The 22,560-nt window shown below is 34.1% G+C and overlaps 2 protein-coding genes across 2 annotated transcripts in view; both read left to right on the top strand.

The window, feature by feature from the left end:
- LOC113396223 (mitochondrial S-adenosylmethionine carrier protein-like) overlaps positions 1-22,560 on the top strand; it is a 260,338-nt gene that overhangs the window by 38,636 nt on the left and 199,142 nt on the right. The gene's annotated exons all lie outside the window — the stretch shown is intronic.
- Positions 1-22,560, top strand: part of LOC113392867 (oxidative stress-induced growth inhibitor 1-like) — a 55,158-nt gene that overhangs the window by 19,082 nt on the left and 13,516 nt on the right. Inside the window, exons 2-4 of the mRNA XM_064218920.1 lie at positions 14,679-14,988; positions 19,841-19,946; positions 20,301-20,400. Coding sequence (XP_064074990.1) covers positions 14,916-14,988; positions 19,841-19,946; positions 20,301-20,400 — 279 coding nt within the window. The 5' untranslated portion in view covers positions 14,679-14,915. The remainder of the gene's footprint in view (positions 1-14,678; positions 14,989-19,840; positions 19,947-20,300; positions 20,401-22,560) is intronic.

Below are 22,560 nucleotides of genomic sequence, written 5' to 3'. Positions count from 1 at the left end.
CCATCGCATTCGAGTCGCTTGTCAAACCATAATGGCTCGCGTTGCCATGACACAACTCCATTCGGGGTGACCCGCTCTTAAAAGTAAATCAGCCATCAAACATTATTGCCAACTACTCGACTCCTTAATTATCCAAATCAACAACCAAAGTTTGTCGTGTGAATTATAGCAAGAATAAACCGACAAGAAACTCAACGGTACAATTTTTTGTATAAATATTTTTTACAATATACCGGATAATAATCATTACTTGTTATATAAAGTTACTACATAGTTACTTGTTTCGCTTACGTTTTAGGTGTTGGTCATCCCTATATATCCTTCCTGGGGGTTCAAGCTTGTTTCATATCGAATTTAGTTTATCTGAGTTTATAATATTAGTGTATCTGAGTATTGTTGTATTTGTATGTAAGTATATAATCTAAATACAATAAGTGTAAAAATAATAAGATATTTTTTAAACTAACTAACTTTTTTAAACTAGCTATCTAGTATCTAGCAAGACAAATTATGCGTAGGTTTTGGCCTTTTTTACTTATTTTGTACGTCAAAATATACAAAGCTTGTTGACAGAAAACACGAAATAGAATTATTTTCGAAATTTAATTAACTCAAATATGATTTGATAGAGAACTGCCTTGAAATTGAATCATTGAGCATTAAAATTTTACCCTGTCCAGGTTGAATGCTATTCGCAGAGGTTCAATAATATTACTACATAATAGTAGGATACATTAATATCGAAAACTCGAAACTCTTTATCGGACACCCTGTGATGAATTTCAGTCACTCATTTTAGTTTGCGTATGCCGTATTCGACTTATTTTAGTCTACTATACTTTTCAGTGCTGGGTATGTATGCCAGTTTAACTACAGTCACGAGGGACTTAACATTTTAGATCCCAAGGTGGGGTAAATTTTCGGGCGTGTTTTCGATATAAGAAATGCTTAAAAATATTTAAGCACCTATGTGAAATGACATTACTAAGACTTCAAAAAATGTTCCCAACTATGCTACTGTAGAACAACGTAACACACATTTAATGATTGTCTCGTCGTGTACTTAGCTAAGATTGCTATCGTCTGAAATTAATGACTTCAATTACTGTGCGTTAAATTACATGCATAGCTTAAACTCTATACTCAGACAATGTTGATTTTTGAGACATTGAAAATTGTTGAACAACTTTGTCAAATCGACAAAGTTGTTTAACAATTTTCATCGAGTCGCTCAAAGCGTTATTGTTTTTACAGCACGAAGATGACATGATAATGTAAACCTTTCGAGGTGAGAAAATTGAGTGAAAAACGCAAATATATTTTATTGATGTCTCCGCTCAAGCCGCAACGCGTTGTACTAATGCCTTTGTAATATACAAACATATGTCTAATTTCCATACATTCTAGTGGTAGTGCTATGTAATTATGTCTGCGCTGTATTGATTATCTAGAGGGCATGAGGGGTTAAAGGTGGGGTGGGGTGACGATACAAATAATATCAAATCAATAAAAATATCTAGTAACAATGCTGTTATTACACATGTGTTTTAAATGGGGCACAGAGCTCATAGTACTGACGGCCGTTGGAAACGAAAAACGCAGCATGGGCAAGCCCCTTACATGGAGGGCTGACGATCTGTTTAGGGTCGGTGAAATCCTCTGGATGCGTGTACCGCAAGACCGTCTGTTGCGGCGATATTTGGGGGAGGCCTTTGTCCAGCAGTGTTCTCCTGGCTGAAATTATGGTGTTAACGTTCTTATTTTATTTATAAACCTAAAAGGTATTTTCTTTGCAAAATGATAAGAATATTATTTTAAATCTACTAATACAATTTATTTAGAGTGCTTCGATTTGCTAAAATTTACAAGCATTTGCCAGAAAAGCCTTGCCAAAGATTTAATCCGACTGTGATGACATAATATTGGTACAATCTCAAAACATATTAGATAACAAAATATTATTTATCTTGTGTCCATCTTAAAAAATATGATTCCTCATTATCTAAAGGAACTATGGGCATTTAGATGAGTAATATGTATTCAACCATCACTGATTAACTGTTCGTAAAATGTGTAGCCAAAAGTTGGCCCTCACGTAGAGGCACTATTAAAGTAGTGCAATGTTTGGGAGTGTCAAGTTGTCACGCACATGGAAATAATACAATAGGTTCGTTTGTTTTAGTTCTTTTGTAGTGCGACACTCAATTTATAATCTAAGTTTACAGACGTTTTACAGTCTGAATATATCAATAACGATGAATAAAGTGTTGCTTCATTTTGTTTCATTTCTACAATATAAGTCAACACTTTGTAGCACGTGTCTCTTTCTGGAATTGCCGTCTGATTAGTGCCCATCTTACAAGGCAAGCCCTGATATCTGAGTAACTGACGACTATCGCGAAACTGCCATCGATTGATGTCATTGATACACAACGTGTTAGGTGTCTTTTAATATCGATGGCTAATGATTGGTAGATAAGTTGTTCGTGGTAATTCATAGTCCTCCTCATTTTAATACTGGATAGGATCTCTTCTGCGTGATGACGGTGATCGATTTTTGGCGACAGCCTGTCTCTGGGGAGATTATCCAACTTGTACACAAGTATTTGCGCAAAGTTGAGTGCATTACCTATTACCTAACTCTTTAATTCGATGGAACTGCAATGCGACATGGTTAAAACTGCCAAATCCCAAGTCCTAGGCTGTTATTGAAAATATAAATTTGGATTGAAGACCTCATGTTTTGAAGCAACATAAGTTACTAGACTAGACTAACAAAAGTCTACTACAATTTCTTACAGCGATTGCAGTGTTAGTTTCGCATATTAATTTTGACGTTTACCAATTTTGATGTTTTTGTAATTGCTAAAAAAATAAATAGGTTATATCGTTTAATAAGGAAAATACTTTAGTAATTACAAAAATGGACTTATACACACAGGTGTACTGACCTGCCTACGAAGCGTAGCTCAGATATTCATACGAAGAGTTTACAGGTCCTTCCCGTTTTCTACTACATAACCGATATACTTTTAGTGCCTCTGGCCATTTTGATGCTCTTAGATTGTTTCATTTAAATGTAAAATGCATATATTTCTTCTGTGACATTCACCGGATGTCAATATTTAATAATTAATTATGAATTTTATTTTGATGGACGTGTTTCGATAAAATGCATTTGCTGTCGTGACAAAGTGATCTCTAGAGCCATCCCAGTAAAACAAATTATCGCTATTAAAACCTGAATTAGATAATTAAATATATGTAGACACATAAAAAATCCGGAAGTAATTAAAAATAAAATTTGTTTACCTTCTTCTTTCTTCTTTTATCAACTTAATTAATTTAAAAAAGTAACTTATTAAATTACGAGGTTTGTTGATTGCTTTATCCGACCGAGGATTTGAAGTTCAATTCTATGAAGAACCACAAAATATAGCTCTATATTAGTTCATAGTAAATGAATGTAGAGAGAAAACCTTTAAACTCAAACTCAAATTCCTTTATTCAATAAAGAAGCATTACACGCATTTATTCATTGTCAAATTAAATTCTATCACCACGGTTCGGAAAAGAAAATGCCCTGACCTGAGAAGAACCGGTGAAAGAAACTCAGCGGGGTTAAATATTATTATATAGTATGATGTATATCCAACAACCTCTGAAAACCAAAAATAATCTAAAGCAATGTCCAGTTAAAGCACATAGACGTTACTAGTTTTGAAATAGGAAATAAATCATAACAATAAAAATAACTATTTTTTATTAAAAATAGAACTATTCCGGCTTAAGGCACAAAAACTTCGTCCCAGACATAAATGTTGTACGTCATTCTGTTTCCTATTTGCTTTTAATAGATTCCATTTAATGAGAAAACGTACGTCCTCCACTCAATACTTGGAATTGTTAATCGTGTTTTATTCAAATGGTCTTTGAAATTCTATATTTTTTTATTAATAACTACGTTCGGAGGTTAAAGCTTATATTAAAAAAATACAAACAGACAATTCTTATTATTTAATCCATAATGATAGCAACTTTCGCTATAAAAATTATTTAAGAATGAATTGCTGATAAGTTAGCTAGCGCTGTTAAATTTTGTTAAAGGGACAAACGAGAAGATTATTCTGTAATGCCTAACTGAGAAAACTATTAAACCAATATCCATTAAACTAATACCAGAAGAATAAGCGCGTTCCAAAGAAGCAAGGAGTTGGTATATAATATTAGTATATTTATAAGTAGCTGTTAAAAAATTCAGCTGCTTTAAATTTAAACCATTCACTTGATAACAGTGAATTTCTCTTAACGTTTATAAGTAAGATGATAAACTTTTGAAGTGCAATTTGAAATTAAACTAGTTTTTAATAATTCATGTATTTACAAATTTAACTTGAATAGTTGGAAAATTAAGAATAGGAGCCAACTGGACTGGAGAGCATCGTTAAATGGTGGAAACAATCCAATGACATCACACAATGGTGAACAGGGTACAGCTGATTTTTTGTAAGTAGTCTGGCAGTCGGCCAGGAGTACAAAACCCACCCTCCGATGTCGGGGTGAGGAGAACGTATGAAAGTATTTTTGGGAAATGTTTTAGTTTGTGATACTATAGTTTGTTATTTCTATTAACCTAAATAATTTTATGAGTGGAGGAGAATCTGTTTGAGTAATTTCGTTAATGGCTCGTTCGTCTTAATCGTTACTTAAGTTTGTATATATTCTCTGTTAAACTTGGGGTTGACTGGAAGTCAATGCTTATTAGGATATTGTCTGCCTTACCTACAATGTGGTATCATATTTTTCGATTTTTAATTTATTTGTTAGTAGTAAACAAAAATGCCGATTTTCCTCTACAATAAATATAGTCCAAACTGCCTATATTTACACGTGTGCCCTTCGCGTTATTTCGGTTATAAAGAATAATAACATGTTTTAATCAAACCGTAAGTTGCGTCACAAATCTGGTTCAAATAGATTTGTGACGGCGTCCAACGAAAAAAAAAAACAAAGATTTAATTAAACCATATGAATGTTTCTTGTTTTACTTGGTTCGTGTTTAATTAATACTGATGTAATTTTATGTGTCGGTATGATTCAAATCAAACACGCCTCATCGTATTGCGCCACAGCACATTTTTCAAGTCTTAAATGAAATTTAAGTAAATTACTATGCTATCAGGTCCGTCTTAATCCATACTATCAGGAGCAATAAAAACCGCGCGATACCTTTGATGTGTATCGTATATATCCCGCACAGTTTATTTGCAAAGAACCGCCATAACCTCAAAATATGCTATCTTAGTGCTCTAGACTATATGTGCCATATTTCATTCGGATCCGTTCAGTCGTTCTGACGTGATTGACTTACAATCATCCATAATAATAGTATCTAAGATTGAAAATAACAAAACGGACCTAACATTCGCTTATGATATGTTACATCTTACATTTGACCTTGGTAACAAGCAACATTAACATTAAATGAAATTGGGTTGATACCATCTGACGACCAACTCTAGAACCGCACGCGCTCATTGGTCAAATCAAATGTTACGCGCTTCCGCGGCTTACCTGTTACAAACTTCCGTCCCTTTTCACGAGTTGCAGGAAAGCGAGAGAAAATATGTTAGGCATTAAAAAAAGGTAATATTTTTGGACGTATAGCTAATAAACAAAAAAAAAATGAACCTACAAAGTACAAAAAAGAATGACTACAAAGGTACAATACAAAACGAAATATCTATTCATCCTTTAACCTTTAACATTTCATGGAAGGGGGGTGTTAGGTTAACCCCTTCCCCCTACCCGCCCACGTGTAGCGGCAACGTGCCCGACTTACACGTGAACTATAATTTTGCTTATGCGACAGGTATTTGTAATCACTTTTCTAGCTGACATTCTGTTTAACAAAGTACATTATGCAGTTGTCAGTTGCCAACGAATCTATTTTCCTAACACGTTTTAGGCTGTCCTTGATGGATCCTAGGTCTCGTTTAGTGATTTATGCTTTTTTTATAACAAAGGGAGGTGGAGGGGCAAATGTGCCACCTAATGGAAAGTTGATCACCGCCCATAGACGCAGTGAGTAATATTAAATTTACATCGTCAATGCGCGACCAGCATTATTAATTTATGTTCGGCTGTAGAATATACGATTAATGGGTGGTATCCAGACCAGCTGGCACCCAGGAAATAACTGCTTAGGCGGCGATTCGACAATCAATAAGTATGTTTGAAAAACCAATAGCGCAATGGTTTATGGGCCGCCTAGCGATGTAAAAAGTCGCAGGATCGATCCTGACCCCTTGGGCTATTGTCGTCCCCAAGTGATAAGCTTAAACGAGGGGTAAATACGAACATTAGTAACTCCTTAATTAATTAGGAGCATTCCGAGTACATACTTAAAATAAATTATGAGCTAGAAGTATGACATGACCCAGAGAGAAGGAGAGCTATATATTTAAAAAGTTCCACTTCTATGATAATGTGCCATAAAACAGTTAATTCACTGTACTTGGTGGTAGGGCTTTGTGCAAGCCCGTCGTCTACATTCCACTTATCAGATATTCTACCACCAAACAGCAGTATTTTTGTGTTCCGGTTTGAAGGGTGAGTGAGCCAGTGTAACTACAGGCACAAGGGACATAACATCTTAGTTCCCAAGGTTGGTGGTGCATTGGTGATGTAAGGAATGGTTAATATTTCTTACAGCGCCATTGTCCATGGACGGTAGTGACAACTTACATAAAAAAAACTCCTCCCTAATACAATATAATAATTCTTGTGAATTGTATGTTGTTATGGACAATATTTAAGAGAGGAATAATTACGTTATTATGAAAAATGTTACTTCAAACTTGAAGCAAGACAAAATCTATTATATATGTTATATAGTATAAAATAATTTCTTACCAAAATATACTTATGGACCAAGCACGAGCTCAGCCAATTATTGTAGTTCCTACAACATAAAAAGCTTGTATACACAATGCGTCAGAGAAGATATATTTCCTTTTATCTGTCCAATCTTTATTGCGATATAAAATAATACCTCTGGATCGATGGCTCACCATGACACGTGCGAAAATTTTGGAGTTTCCATTTACAGTTATTATTTATGACCTTCTTTTCATTACTTTGAAGTCCATACAGTATGATATCTTTCAGATAAGGGTCATATTCAGTCCCTCGAAGGCTTAAGTAGGCCCTCCGCAAAGACCGGCATTCCGAGTAGCATGGGACTCCCCAATTATAAATATGCGCGTATAATAAATGTTCCACTGGAATTCACCTGCGTTAAAAATGATATATATTATATGGACTTTTAAATCTTTCTAAATAAATTGGACGAAAATGTCTCGATAAGAAATTATTCCTTTTCAATTCGGACTTGTAGGTTCTGACATAAACACGTTCAAACAAACATGCAAATTCTTCATCTTTGTCATAGTCTATTAATATGTCGGTATTAAGACAATATGTTTTTTTATTTTATATTTTATTTTAACAAATAAAAATTTTTCTAAAATTATGATTTTAGTAAATGTTTAAATGTAAATGCAAGACTGGTAAGAAGACTAATTAACAAAATCAAACTATGTAATGAATGTACTGAAAATTGAACATTTGAAACGTTTTGTCAAAATATAACTCAAATTTAGCGTTCTATGAATTTTAATATTTGTCCCAGAATTTTACCATCGGCAACACTATCGTTTCGTTCAGGCATGTTTTTTTTGTCAATACTATATTTGGAAAATTGAATTTTTAAAAATCGAACGGTATTATTTTATTTTTTGAATAAAATCATTTCCATCGAAGTTTTATGCACTGTGGGCTAATCTTGGCACTTTAGTACCATGTATTAAATCAAACGGACAAACATACATATAGGAATTAATGTTTTACCTTTATCTAGATATGATACGAGATGTTGAATAGTATAAACCCATACATTGTTATTTCCTATCTTATCTAATAACACCACTTGACACATCAATTTCGTCACTGCAAATACTTCCTCGAACAGCTTACACGATATAGTGTTTTATTAAAAGGGGCGCGGCAAGGGGTAGCAGATATTTTTTATATGTATAAATAAATTTGTTTACAAAATTTCGACTGGGCATTCCAAAATTGCGGCGTCACCAATTTTATCTGATGAAGTCTGATTAGATTACCAGACAGGTTGAGAATCAACCTAAAAAATATCTGCTAGATATAAGCCTTCCTAAAATTGTGTCATTCTGACTGGCCCTCCTTATAGTTAAGATTATTTATTTCTTCTTTTGGGTTTTTTTTCGTACGATGATGTTCACTTTTTGTTTGCAAAATTTGTCTGTCCTGTATAAATGTTTCCTTATCGTCCGAAACCATTAAATTCCCTCTGTCCTTGGACCAACATTTTGTCTAGAAGAAAAGTAAGATATTACGCCTGATTAAACACATAACCCTCCCAATGACTCTCTAAAAGAACCTACTAATTCTATAGAACCATTGCCTGGCTATAAACTTTTTTAAATTATGTAAAAGCAACGTAGCCTGTATATGTGACTGCTGATCAAAAACATCCTAGCGAGGAGAATGAGAATGTGGATTCAGATGTGACAAAAATCCATCCAAGGCATTCAGGTATCCTCACGATCCCAGTACACAGTCGAGCAAGGGCTGGAACATTAACACAAATAAAGCATATGAAAACTGCGTATCGACTAGTATTATTAATATACATTAGTATATTTTATGTTCTCCACGCAAATAATGTTCCAGCAATTAGCCCGAATGAAAACATTGTAGTGTTCATAAATTAACATTTATATCGAACGATTTATTTGATAGTATGTCATATGTCAGCGTTTTAAGTCTGTGGTTTCAAATGATGCGATGCTATGTTTCTATTTAGCAGTGCCTTTCTGGTAGAACTTAGTATCAACGTATCTCATTCGTGAAATGTTTAAAACTGACAGCGATATGGCATTTTGATTCTAGTGTCATTTAAATGTTATGTTTTATGATAAATGTCCAAACAAACAAAACAACAATTATTACTTATTTGTATTTTATAAAAGCACAACAATGGAGTTACATGGAAATGAACGGAAGACTGAAAATATGAACGAATTTTTGTCAGAACTGAATTCTAAAAATCACCAACGTTATTGTTATTTATATCAATGTTATAATTATACATATTATGATAAACACAATAGTTTTATATATATATATTTCAGGGTCGTTTGTGTGTCTGTAGTTACACTGGTTTAATCACCCTTCAAACCGTAATACAAAACTACTTAGTATTTCTGTTTTGCGACGGATCTGATGAGTCGGTTATGTTCACCCAGACGAGCTTTGTACATAGTCACCAAGTGCTTAGTTTCATGAGCTTATATTGAATGACAATTCATGTAGAATCAGCGGTGAAGAAAAACATCGTGAGAAACCTGCATGTATATAATTTTAAATGACATTTTGTCACATGTGCATCCACCACCACACGTTGGAGCAGCGTGTTAGAATATCCTCAGATCTCAAAGGCACAGGAGGCCTTAGTCCGGCAGTGGTACATCTGCAGGCCGTTACTTTATGGAAACTTTCAAATTACAATTAGACCAGTCCCTGACTGCGGAAGTGAATTTAAAACAGTCAAGAGACGTCTCACTGACTTCCATAACAATTTGTTTTGGCACTATGACAATCGTGCGTTATTTTCCATAAATATGTAAGTCACGAATACTTGAAATATTTGTAACATGAAAAAAAATACACGTTTGTGTGTCAGCCGTGTTTAAATTTATCTCGTAAAGCTAGGAAGAGGATGTGTGTGAGCTCGAAGTATCAGAAACGAATAGTTCGATTTAAAAAAATAATAATCTGTTAATTGAGGTCGATTTATAGGTTATATAACTACGTTGCGATCATAAGGGTCGCAATGAATAAAAGATTGAATTAATGACACATCGTAAACGAATAACTCGTCATACATATGTGTAAATATAAATATAAATATTGGACAACATCACATACATTACTCTGACCCCAATGTAAGTAGCTAAAGCACTTGTGTTATGGAAAATCAGAAGTAACGACGGTACCACAAACACCCAGACCCAAGACAACATAGAAAACTAATGAACTTTTTCTACATCGACTTGGCCGGGAATCGAACCCGAGACCTCTGAGTGGCGTACCCATGAAAACCGGTGTACAAAAAAAAAATGTGTGTAAAACTGTTTTTTTTTTTTGGTAGTCGGTATCAGTATTCCATGGACATGGTACTGTAAGAAATATTAATCATTCCTCATATGACTAGGCCGGCGGTGCACCTGCAAGCACCCCGGTGTTGCAGATGTTCATGGGCGGTGGTAGTCACTTTCCATCAGGTGAATATCTGCGTTTGCCAACTATAACATAAAAAAAATTACCAATGCGCCACCTACCTTGGGAATTAAGATGCTATGACCCTTGTGCCCGTCAAATCTAATCAAATCAAAATATACTTTATTCAAGTAGGCTTTTATTATGAAGTGGTCATTTTACAGAGCTACATTAAAAGTAAAGCTACCTCCGTTTCGGAACGTAGTTTCCGAGAGGAACCAGCAAGAAACTCAGGATTTAGTCTATTTCAACATTATGGTAGTTAATTACATCTATATATAATATATGCTGTCTTAAAGTTTTTGTCATATACATAATCTTGTGTTGAATATATATAATTATTAATGTATTTTTAACAAATTATTTGAACATATCAATCGGCAAAGTTAAAAATATCTGCGTAATTAATTGTAGTTATAAAACTAACGATAAGTTTTGCTGTTTGGCGGTACATTGTATACTGAGTGGATTGTACCCAGACAGGTCAGGCACAAAGCCCGACCGAATCTATCGCTTCGAAACGATCAACTATGACATTAACTTATTGGCTGATATCAAACACGCGTACTCAGATATTGCTCGACCTTTGATATTGAACGTCATTTTATTAAACATTATCATCGAATCGTGTGTTGTAATTTGAATAAAAAAAAACGTAAATTTTCCAACTATATCTAATTATCAGATAAGAATAATAATATCGTGGGACATTTGACTCTTATTGCAAGCGCTTCCAAACTTAATATATCTGAATATTATGTTTATTTGTTATAATGACAATTTACGATCAACAGTAAATTTGTTCCGTGGTATATTTGTGCGTGAAATCTTGTTATTTATGAAATACAGATTCGGACAGTCGGACGGACAACTTGGCCATCTCGTGGTAAGTGGTCACCCATAGACATTGTCACTGTTAGAAATTCCTTACATCGACAATGTGCCACCAACCATTGGAACCAAGATCTTATGCCGAAAATCCACAACAGCGCGATTTTTAAGACATTTTCTGCCTCGCACAACCACTCTGTGGAACCAGCTTTCGCCGACGGTTTTTCTGAACTGATACGACTTGGGAACGTTCAAAAAAAGAGCGTACTCCTTCCTAAAAGGCCGGCAACGCATCTGCAACCCCCCTGGTGTTGCAGATGTCCATGGGCGGTGGTAAACACTTTCCATCAGGTGAGCCTCCTGTTCGTTTGCCCCTATAACATTAAAAAAAAATGCCCCTTGTGTATTGACACTGGCTTCTTCAACATTCAACATTCAAATCGCAACACAACAATACTAAGTATCTGTTGTTGTTTGGCGGCAGACTATCTGATGCGTCGGCTGGACATACCCAGACGAGTCTTCACAAAGCCCTACCACCAACTAGATTTATCTTCAGATTCATATTTAATCATCGAAATCAATATTACTATTCTGTTTGAACTCATTTCGTTTGTCACTCGTGAAATGTTGGCAACCGACTTACGATTATGATGGGATGTTATTTTGATGCGCGGACCTGTTCGATAAATGTTTCACGATCGCGTTCTGTGGTTAATTTCGAAATTGTGTACCTTCATTACAAGATAAGTAAAAAGCGTAACTACACATCTTTAATAACTATATAATTTTATATTGTACAAAAATAGCTTACTCATTAATGTTTTTTTTTTAATGTGATAAATTTATTGATTAACTAGTTTTAGGCATAAAAATCCTTCCTTGGAATTCAAACTTGCTTCATCAAATTCAGTTTAGTGCTTTAGCCGTGAAAGAGCACAGACAGACAGACAGAGTTACTTTCGCATTTATAATATTAGTATAGCTAGGATTACATGATGTCAAGAAACAAATAACATTTTGTTTTCATTGACAATATATGATGTAGAATTGTGGTCAAGGGTATTGACCACTACTATACCTTATGGTATGTACTGGTGCAATCTAAAATGGAACGATACTCCTTGGATGGATTATCCTTGGAAAATATACGCTGGAAGACATTCCACACCTTGGCTGTGAGTATGAGAAATGATGCTTTCTCATTTCTCATCGGCACACCCAAAATATAGGCGCTTCGTAGGCATGTAGGCTTTCACGAAGTCAGTTGTCGAATGTATTTGTTGGTATACAACCGGAAACTTCGAAATCCATGGTATATTCTCATGCTCCACTTTTTTTTAACTAAAATAATTTACTTCACTGTAACGATTGCAATCAAATTACTGCCGTGACGTCATAGCACTTTAAAATGTGCATTGTATTGCATTATATCCATTTGTAATTGTTCTTTTAACGAGTTTTCGAGATAATTTCGCCCCGCTGCTGCAGTCTGGGCTAGTGGATACAAAAGCGTCATTTATTAACCATAATCCTCGGAATGATATAATTCACCAGTTGGATGACAAGATCACATCTATGCATATAATAAAATTGGAGTGTCTGTTTGTAATATTAAAATAACCCATTTTTACTAAATGTATATGTATATATACACGGTAGATATAGCAAAATAAAATTTTATCATTAATTAATATTTGACGGTAGAATATATGTCGGTTACGGGCTTGCACAAAGCCCTACAGCCTATTCCAATGGAAGTAGGAAAAAATAAACAAACCTTAAATTTACGTTTTTTATACGATTCGCTAATAACTCTATATATCTATTTGCTATATTGTGCACTACTATGAGTTTATCATTAATATATATTTATTTATAATATTTTATTATACTTAACAATTCTTTTATACTTAACTACTTATTTCCACTTTAATTTTACTTTCAAAATACGACGACGTTCAAAATGCCATTTTTTGCAAATACAGAGTGAATATGGTGTATTGATCAAGCTCTCAACCAATTATATCGCGTCAATTTGCTGTCAAATGTTGTTTATTTGTTTTTTGGTTGGAATACAGTATGACCACTAAGTGAACTTATAAAAACATGTATATAAAAAGCCTCGTATATTACTGGTATAGCATGATATACAATGCCAGCCTAACTTATCAGCGATTATTATCAATACGCGTGCGGTTGTTATGTGGTGGCCTGACCCCTACACGGATGCCAATGTTAAAGATATCACGTTTACAGTTATTTCAACAACAGTTCCGTCCACGGCACCAATTCTGAAAATCATTTGACAGTATCGTAATCGAATCTTTCAAGGAAATTGTCATTTGTACTAGTAAACTTAAGTGAAGTTAACACATTCGTTTCCTCTAAGAGTTTTTACTTCGGGCATCAAGTGTTAAGTATAATCAGTAGCCTTTGTCCTTACCTGGGGTTCGATATTGCTTCAAACCTAATTTCATCAAATACGATTCAGTTTTAGCCGTGACAGACACAGATATTACCGACTTGGAATATATATTCTATAGAAGAACCGGCTAGGATATCATTAGTTACTTTACCTAATTAAATAAATAGTCTACAATATTTATTTATCTTATACATATGTATAATGTATATGCGCTCAGGATTGAATGACGTTGCAAGAAAAGTAAAAAAAAACGCCGTATATTAAAACGGTTTTCGGTTGAATGGATAATTTAATTTACAATAAAACGTATAAAGAACTTATTAAATAATCTTATTGGTGTATATTCATGTAACTGAAACTTGTATATCTTGCGTATCTTTATATTAAATAATTGTATAAAATTTGTTACAACAGATAAAGGAACGGTCGGGACGTACCATAAATACCAAAAATAATAATATTCCAAATCGGTTCATAAATAACGGAACTCTTAGTTAACAGACCTCTTTCGTCTTTGAAGTCGGTTAATATGCTTACAATGTAGCGAGATTAGTTGCAATTTTATGGTGATATTTGTACAAAACGACTGTTTTCGCGTCGTATTTTTCATTCTTAATGACAGTTATTGCTTATTATGATGTATTTTAACTTTAACAGATAAAACAAAAGGATTTTGACGTGTCTATGGTTATTTATTATGTCATAAATAAAATGAACGATTCACGTGACGTACATTAGACGTCATTAAAAATTAATTATTCTGTAATTGTAAATTGTGTTTTGTTTTCAATTAAATCAATGCACATTGCACCAATCATTTATGTTCAACAAATATGTCTTGAAATGCCCTAATTGCACAGTGGTTGATAATAATAAATGGCAAGTTTGAATCCAGAAACCACTCAGCTGTTATAATTTCGTGTTCGACGAAGAAAAAGAAAAATTCGTTAGGATACCTACATGAAGGAATTTTACCGCTACGAAGTCAGACTGGGTTATTAGTTTATATATGTCTAATATAGTTGTATGTTTGTTTCAGATATACCAACAACCTCGAACTAACGAAGATCGAGATAACTAACGAACTAAAACTTAAAAAAATATATATTCAATAAGACTCAGACAAGTCCGTAAGACTGTAAACTGCATGTGATATAATTTAACTTAACGCATTTAAATTTAGAATTCTAAATTCAAATATTTAAATACTCAACGGCAGCTACTGTCAGTTTTAAATTCATAATCAGTAGCGCCATCTATGATATAATCTGTGAAGATGAGGGACGGTATGAAGTCTTGCCAGCACACGCTATCAGATGACGTGGTGTACAAAGACGTGGTCGTTATCGGTGAGTTTTTTTTTTTTATTACGCTCAATTAGCTTGGGACGAAATTATGTTGAATAATTTCGACATTGTTGCAACTGTTGGTTGGTGCTTTTTATAATATTTATTTAAAAATATGAAAAATGTTTTATTTGACTAGTATATTTCGCGAGAATTTAATTTAATTTTATGTATAAATTATATCTAATTATATACATACATTTATGTATGCATGTGTACCTATATATCAAGTATGGTAAATTAATTTATTTTAAGTGTATTATTATATCACTGCAATGTATATATATATATATATATATTATGTTTATGTCTGCGATGTACACCCTCTTTTTACCTCTGTTACTTTCCTCTACCTTAAGGTTGATCTCTCATATGAGCTGGCTGGGCCATGAGATTAGGCGTAAAATCATTCATTTAAATCCAAAGCTTCTGAATTGCAACTATCTAATTTCTGGTAGACTCTGTGCAATCCCTTATACGTGGATACCACACACACGTAACCTATTATATCAATAAAATATTACTTGTTCCGTCGTTCAGGTCCGTTGAATAAGTCAGGGCGTCACGGTAGCATGCGCAAGCGACCCCGTGGCGCCCGCCGAAAGACGGAGAGGGTACCGCTGGTGTTTTAGTGGGTAAACCCGGCGTACCTGGGCGCACTCGGTGTCCAGGGCTCCGGGAAGTCGCTCACACCCCCCCACTTTCCATCACAACAGACAAATACATACATACAGACAAGTAAAACAATCAGATATATATATTTAAATTATGCAGATATATCTCAATAAATATTATAGTACATATTACATAATACCTTATAACAATTCGAGGCACGTTCTTTATCTATGTTTACGTGAGAATTAATTTAACTAGACGTAAATACGTTTGAATATCCTGCGCATCTAGGTCATACCTAGATATATAATTGGCTAGTTCAGACGAGAATATCGTCGGTAATTTATCGGTAATACTGAGTCCATTTTTTTTTTATATAGTTGACGCGATGGTCACCACGGCCCGTAGACATTGGCCCTGTAGGAAATATTAACCATACCTTACATCGCCGAAACGCCACCGACCTTGGAAACTAAGATGTTATATCCCTTGTGCCTGTCGTTACACTGAGTCACTCACCTGGAACCCAATAACACTAAGTATTGCTGTTTGGTGGTAGACTGTATAATGAGTGGGTGGTTTATACACTAACAGGCTTACACAAAGCCCTACCGAGACATTATAAATCAAATTATGTATTATTATTATTGATCAAGAACTGTTTGTAGTGCTATCTATTAACAAATCGGAGGTATGTAAATCTATCAATATGTAAATCTAAAGTTCGTATATTCCTTCGATGGGAGTAGTCCATTATAGATTTTGTATCAATATAGCGCGCAAATTATGTTACTAGATGAACCTGCGGCTTTAGCCGCGCGAAATTTATAAAACAAAAACTTCAAGACATTTCGTGGTTAATTAGTGAGTTGTATTTCGCTTTTATATATATATATATATATATATATATATATATATATATATATATATAACGGAGCGCGGTTACTTTATATATTATACAGTTGTTGATTTGGATAATTAATGAATCGAGTAGTTGGCAATAATGTTTGATGGCTGATTTACTTTTAAGAGCGGGTCACCCCGAATGGAGTTGTAAGTGTCGTGGCAACGCGAGTCGTTATTTGACAAGCGACTCGAATGCGATGGTTGCTTGCAAACCCATTCGCTCTTAATCGAGATGAATAATTGTAATCCTTTGATATTTTTGTATGAATAGTGATTAGACTAAATTAAATACGTTTTATTTTGTGAATATCTCCATTGCACGCCTACATAGTCTTCCAAGTGTCGGATCAATCCCCGAACGCAACTGTTCGGCATCCTGCTCCTCCGACATATATATATTATTAATTTAATTGTGCTACAACAATTTTTCTTTAGTAACTTATGCATAAAAAGATTAAACGCTGGCTTGAAAGTCACAAATATTTTATCGTACGTAGTATTATTATAACCTTAACATACTTTGTATAGTTAACCATATATCCGTTTAAAATGTAATCTTTATTAATATGTTTAGAGTTCAAATTAATCTGTTGGTATGTCGGAATGATAAATTGCAAGTAATAAATAAATAGTAAGTAATTGCAAGTAGTGCAGGTTTAACTGGATTTTTCCAATAATATCTTATCTTACTGCCTCTGTTTTACTAATAGTATTTCTTTTTATAGGGATTAATTGTATTCCTATTAATTTATGCTAAAAGTGGGGATGTCAAATAACCAAGGGGTTCAAATATTTTCTAACTAAAGAAAGATACAGATATCAATTACTAAATATTAAAAGTAACCATGCGGTTTATTAATAGCTCCGCTATAACATGCACTACAATCAGTTCTTAATATATATTTTTAAATAATATTGGATTCCGATCGGGACTTCAACCACTTTTTAAGTGGAAGAGGTGAGATTTTAAGGATAAAAAGTACCCTATATGCCATTTCATGTAACCTATCCCAGTGCCAAATATAATTCAGATCAGTTGAACAGGTCTAGCGTGAGTCACATACATTCGTCCTATTAAAAAATTTGAAGCTCATGACAAAAGACATTGATAAATAGGGCATATTACTCAATATAAGATTACATTAAAGATAAAAAATGAGTGGCCTTATTATTTATGGATTTCTATGCAGGATACCTATTTAAAAAATATGTTTACTGACATACTCTGTAATAAAAATGGTGGAAAAGAGTAACTACCGAGTTTCGTGCCGGTTCTTCTCGGTAGAATCTACATTCCGAACCGGTGGTAGCTTTACATTAATTCAACACTCTAACGTGACGATTCAAAAGTGCTTTTATAAGCCTACCTGAATAAGGAATAATTTCATGTTCTTCTATAGTTACGAAAACAATTTCGTCGATTAGTAAAACGTTTTGTTTTGCGTAATTGAATATCATAGATTATTATTCAAGATCTCGCTCTAATTCAATGTCGAAGTTGTTTATTTGCCTTTACTCCTCAAGCTGTTGGTTATAAATAAATTTTAATATATAAATACATAAAAGTAAATATTGGTATATCTGTTATATAAATGAATGTAAGTTAGTGTAAATGACTTCAAGTAAAGTATGTTATGAAACTTATTTTGCGTTGCTTTTCTTTTTTTTTTTAATTTAGAAATTTAGGCAAATAGGCTACCTAAAAGTTAATGGTCACCACCATAAACATTGGCACTGTGAGAAATATTACATATCCCTTACTCAACGTACCACCAATCCTAACTGAGATGGTATGTCTCTTGTGCCTGTCGTTACACCGGCTCACTGATCCTTCATATCGGTTTCGGTCCTGTTCGTCGGTAGAGTAATTCATGAGTGGATGGTTACCGGCTTACCAAACCCTCCCACCAAGTAAAATATTATTTTATTTATAAAATATTAAATGGCAATTTTTTCGCTAACGACAGCATTATAGCAGATAAAACGAACTGAAACCGCATCCTTATTTATCTCTTTGACCTTGCAATGATCAAGTTGACCAGAAATGTGATCTTAGTAATATTACTGATTACATACAGTGAAGCTTATGATACAATGTATGTAGGTTATGTCACATTGTTACAGATATAGTCGGAACATTTCTGCTTCATTGTTTTTAAATATATATGTTATATACATATAATGTAGATACATAAAGACGTTGCCGAAGATCAAGATTACCAATGCATAATATAAAACAAAGCCCTCCCGCCGCATCTGTCTGTATGCGATAAACTCAAAACTAGTTTTCGCCAATGGATGGTCATTCATGAGGAAGGTTTAAGTTTATAATTAAAATTAAAAGTCTCAAGACTAACAATGTAGTCAAGATCGTCGTTGTGATCGAATCGTATGTCGTGACGTTAAACGGTATGACGCTGTCATGTGACGTTACGCCCCGTCCCGCCCGCCGCTCTACCCCCTCGTTGCTATATATAATAATAAAAAATATGTATGTATTTATTTACTAATGTTTATTTTATGGATTTAATATACATCATCATCATGATCAGCCTGTATTAGTCCACTGCTGGACGTGGGCCTCCCCCATGGCGCGACTGAGCCCGATCTTCGGCACTTCTCATCCATGTTCCGTACATCGTCGCTCCACCGTGCCGCAGGGCGTCGGACCGATTCGCGCTCTCCACTCTAGAACCTTCTTGCTCCAACGGCTAGCAGTTCTATAGATCCCACATCTGTGGAAGAACTGATAATATACATATAGAAAGACAAATCATTACGAGGAATCAATGACCAAATGCCGAGAAATGATTGTTTATTAAAGTTTATATTCGTTTAAACATTTCTTATCTACATATTGGATTTTAAATATTTTGTTACTTAGATTAAACCGAACAATAAAAGCTTATTTTTATTAATTTTTATTTCGTATAAGGAAATTCTACGTACGTGTTTGTGTTACTCCACAATTATTTGAATTCATTAATTGTACTAAGACATGTGTGTATGAAGGTCATATTTAACATTTTTTAAATATTCAATTCTATGTCATAACGCCTTCATTTATGATAAAATTAAATGTTTAAATAATGTTACATATGACCTTTATCCACTCGTATCTTCAATTATTTCAATTATTTCTAATTTTGATGTTTTACTTCTACCGGCCGTACCGTAGTGAAATTTTATTAATAAAATTTATTACTTTAATTAAAATACGCTCCGGAGTAATACACTTTATGACGTCATAAAAATCAAATATGGCGGACTTAATTGTTTTAGATGTTATTGAAGTTATGTTTTTTATAATTAATTTTTAAATCGTTTTTTTCAGGTAACGGCCCCAGCGGCATGGTGACTTCATTCATGTTGGCGGGAAATGTACCATACCTAAAGGAAATACCAGATAACCTGCCTATAGATGAAATGCTCAGAGCCAGGTAGGCTGCACGTTTCGTTTTTGCTTAAATTATTATTTTTGCTTGCAATTTTCTGTTTAGTGTTTGAACAAGTCGTGACGGAAAATTTCGTGAAAAACTGAAGACGATCCTTAACGAAGCGTTATAAATTAGTAGATAGAGTTGGCTCCATGCACGTAAAGGTGTTGTTAAATATTAAAAAATATATATATTTTCTGTTTTTTTTTTTTTTTATTGTAAAATTTAAAATTCAAATGACATATTGTTGGTCTGACCGATAATATGATACTGAATTAAGAAACTGTCTTACCCTCTGTAAGATAACAAAGTGTGACCTATGTAGACGTAAAGGGAGTTCATTGATCCCTCTTCCAGATTACAAAACCTACCGCCCGGGCAGAGTTTATTGGAGACGGATCTCACGGAACTCGCTGAAGGTTTGGAGGGCAGGAGTCAGAACCCCTTACCTTTATTAGTAAGTACATGCCTTTCAACTAAATTATATAAAAAAAAAACTTTGAATAATCGGTTCCAGTTTAACAGTGTATAATTAGATTTATATATATTATTTATGCAACATCAGATGAGAGCCGAGATGGCCCAGTGGTTAGAACGCGTGCATCTTAACCGATGATTTCGGGTTCAAACCCAGGCAAGCACTACAGAATTTTCATGTGCTTAATTTGTGTTTATAATTCATCTCGTGCTCGGCGATGAAGGAAAACATCGCGAGGAAACTTTAATGTCTAATTTCAATGAAATTCTGCCACATGTGTATTGCACCAACCCGCATTGGTGCGACGTGGTGGAATATGCTCCAAACCTTCTCCTCAAATGCAGAGGAGGTTTTAGCCCAGCAGTGGGAAATTTACACGCTGTTAATGTAAGATGGGGCTGGGCGATATTGTATTAAGTTAAACTGATTTACGATACATTTAGTTTATTATTTAAGTGATAGATGTCACTGTGTCGAATCAAGACGCTAACATTTGGTAGTCCATATAACCCTCCAGGTAAATCACTCCAAATAATAACACATAGCGGATAGAATCCCTCCTCTCATGCACGACTACTTGATCTGTAACTCCGGAGGAGGCCTTCACCTGAGGAGGGTTCTTGTTCACTAACATAATACACTTATAACATTGTGCAATCTTGTATTAAGTTATAACACAATTTATAGAAAAAACATTTTCGAAATAATACGTTTCGTTAATGACGGTTAATTTATATCCGAGGAAACAATGGATAAAATTTTATACGTAATTGTTATAATTAGTAACAATATAACAAAATTTAAGTTAGTCCAAGTTTATAAGATATTTATAAAACAAATATTAAGTTACATATATATTAGCGCTATGTTAGTGCATAAAAGCCAAAGTTGTCTCTGTAATTTATCTAGAAACGCGGTAGCGCGTCAGCCAAGTTCAAGTAACAGAACTGGCGAGCAGCACCGTGTGTAATATTACACGAACCATTTGGAGCCACTTTCGACCTCCTCGTAACTCAAAAACTATTTGACATAAACTTGTCAAATTTGGCTCATATATTGAGACTCGCGAGATACATATGTGTTCCAAATTTCATAAACGCATCTCAAACGGTTATTTAGATATAAACGTCTAAAAATCGTCATTTTTATCACTGACTCACCTATAAAACATGATGAGAAATGTATTTATAACTACATAAAATATCATTTCCTCTTATAACTTAGGGTAATATATTGTTGCCTAAGGTCTGACTTGGCTAGTTCTTATATGTTCATAAACACAAATTGTAGTTTGTGTTTATAACTCTTTTGAAGGCCTAACCGAGGTGTACTCAGATGAAAATGATACTAATTCCTCTTTCATGAGGTCGACCCCGTCCCGTCAGCTAAATGGAAGTATTACTACTTCTAGCGCAAAAGTTATAGAAGACGTGAACTGTATGAGAAACAAATTGTTCGCACTTCAGGAGAAGTTATAAAGCGCAGAAAACGAGACTAAAAACCTACTGCTCGAAAATAATAAACAGGTAAAGCTAATTTGTGATTATGAATTGAAAATTCAGCAACTTACACATATAAGAAAGCCTATATCTTCGTGTAAATCCAGTGAACAGTTGAACATGAGTAAAATGAGAACCAAGTTAGATTATTCTGATACTGAAAATAAACTTATGAACAAAAGAAAATCAATTGAAAAAACAGTACAAGTAACGCCATCTCTTAGCGAATTAAAGAACCAAAGCGATCAATTATCATATATAAAGTTAAGTCTGGCTGTCAAGTAGATGCCGCCTATTTTGATTTTACGAAAGCATTCGATCTCGTAGATAATGATGTACTTTTAAACAAATTTTCTTTATTAGGGTTTTCAACTTCTCTCTTAAAATCGTTGGCTCACTACTTAAAAAATCGAAGACAGTTTGTTAAGCTAGACGGCTATAAATCGAAAGAGTATTATACTCGATCAGGTCAGGGTTAGTCAGGGTCCCTTGGGTCCTATGCAATTTTTGATAACGATAAATGATTTACCAAGTGTTATCTCTAACAAATGCCTTATGTTTGCTGATGATTTGAAACTGTACCTATCTGTAACTGATACTAAAGACTGTGTAGCGTTACAACTTGATATCGATGCTGTAG

Source organism: Vanessa tameamea, chromosome 25 (assembly GCF_037043105.1).
Source record: "Vanessa tameamea isolate UH-Manoa-2023 chromosome 25, ilVanTame1 primary haplotype, whole genome shotgun sequence".
Lineage (NCBI taxonomy): Eukaryota > Metazoa > Arthropoda > Insecta > Lepidoptera > Nymphalidae > Vanessa > Vanessa tameamea.
This window is presented reverse-complemented; position numbering and strand designations above follow the sequence as displayed.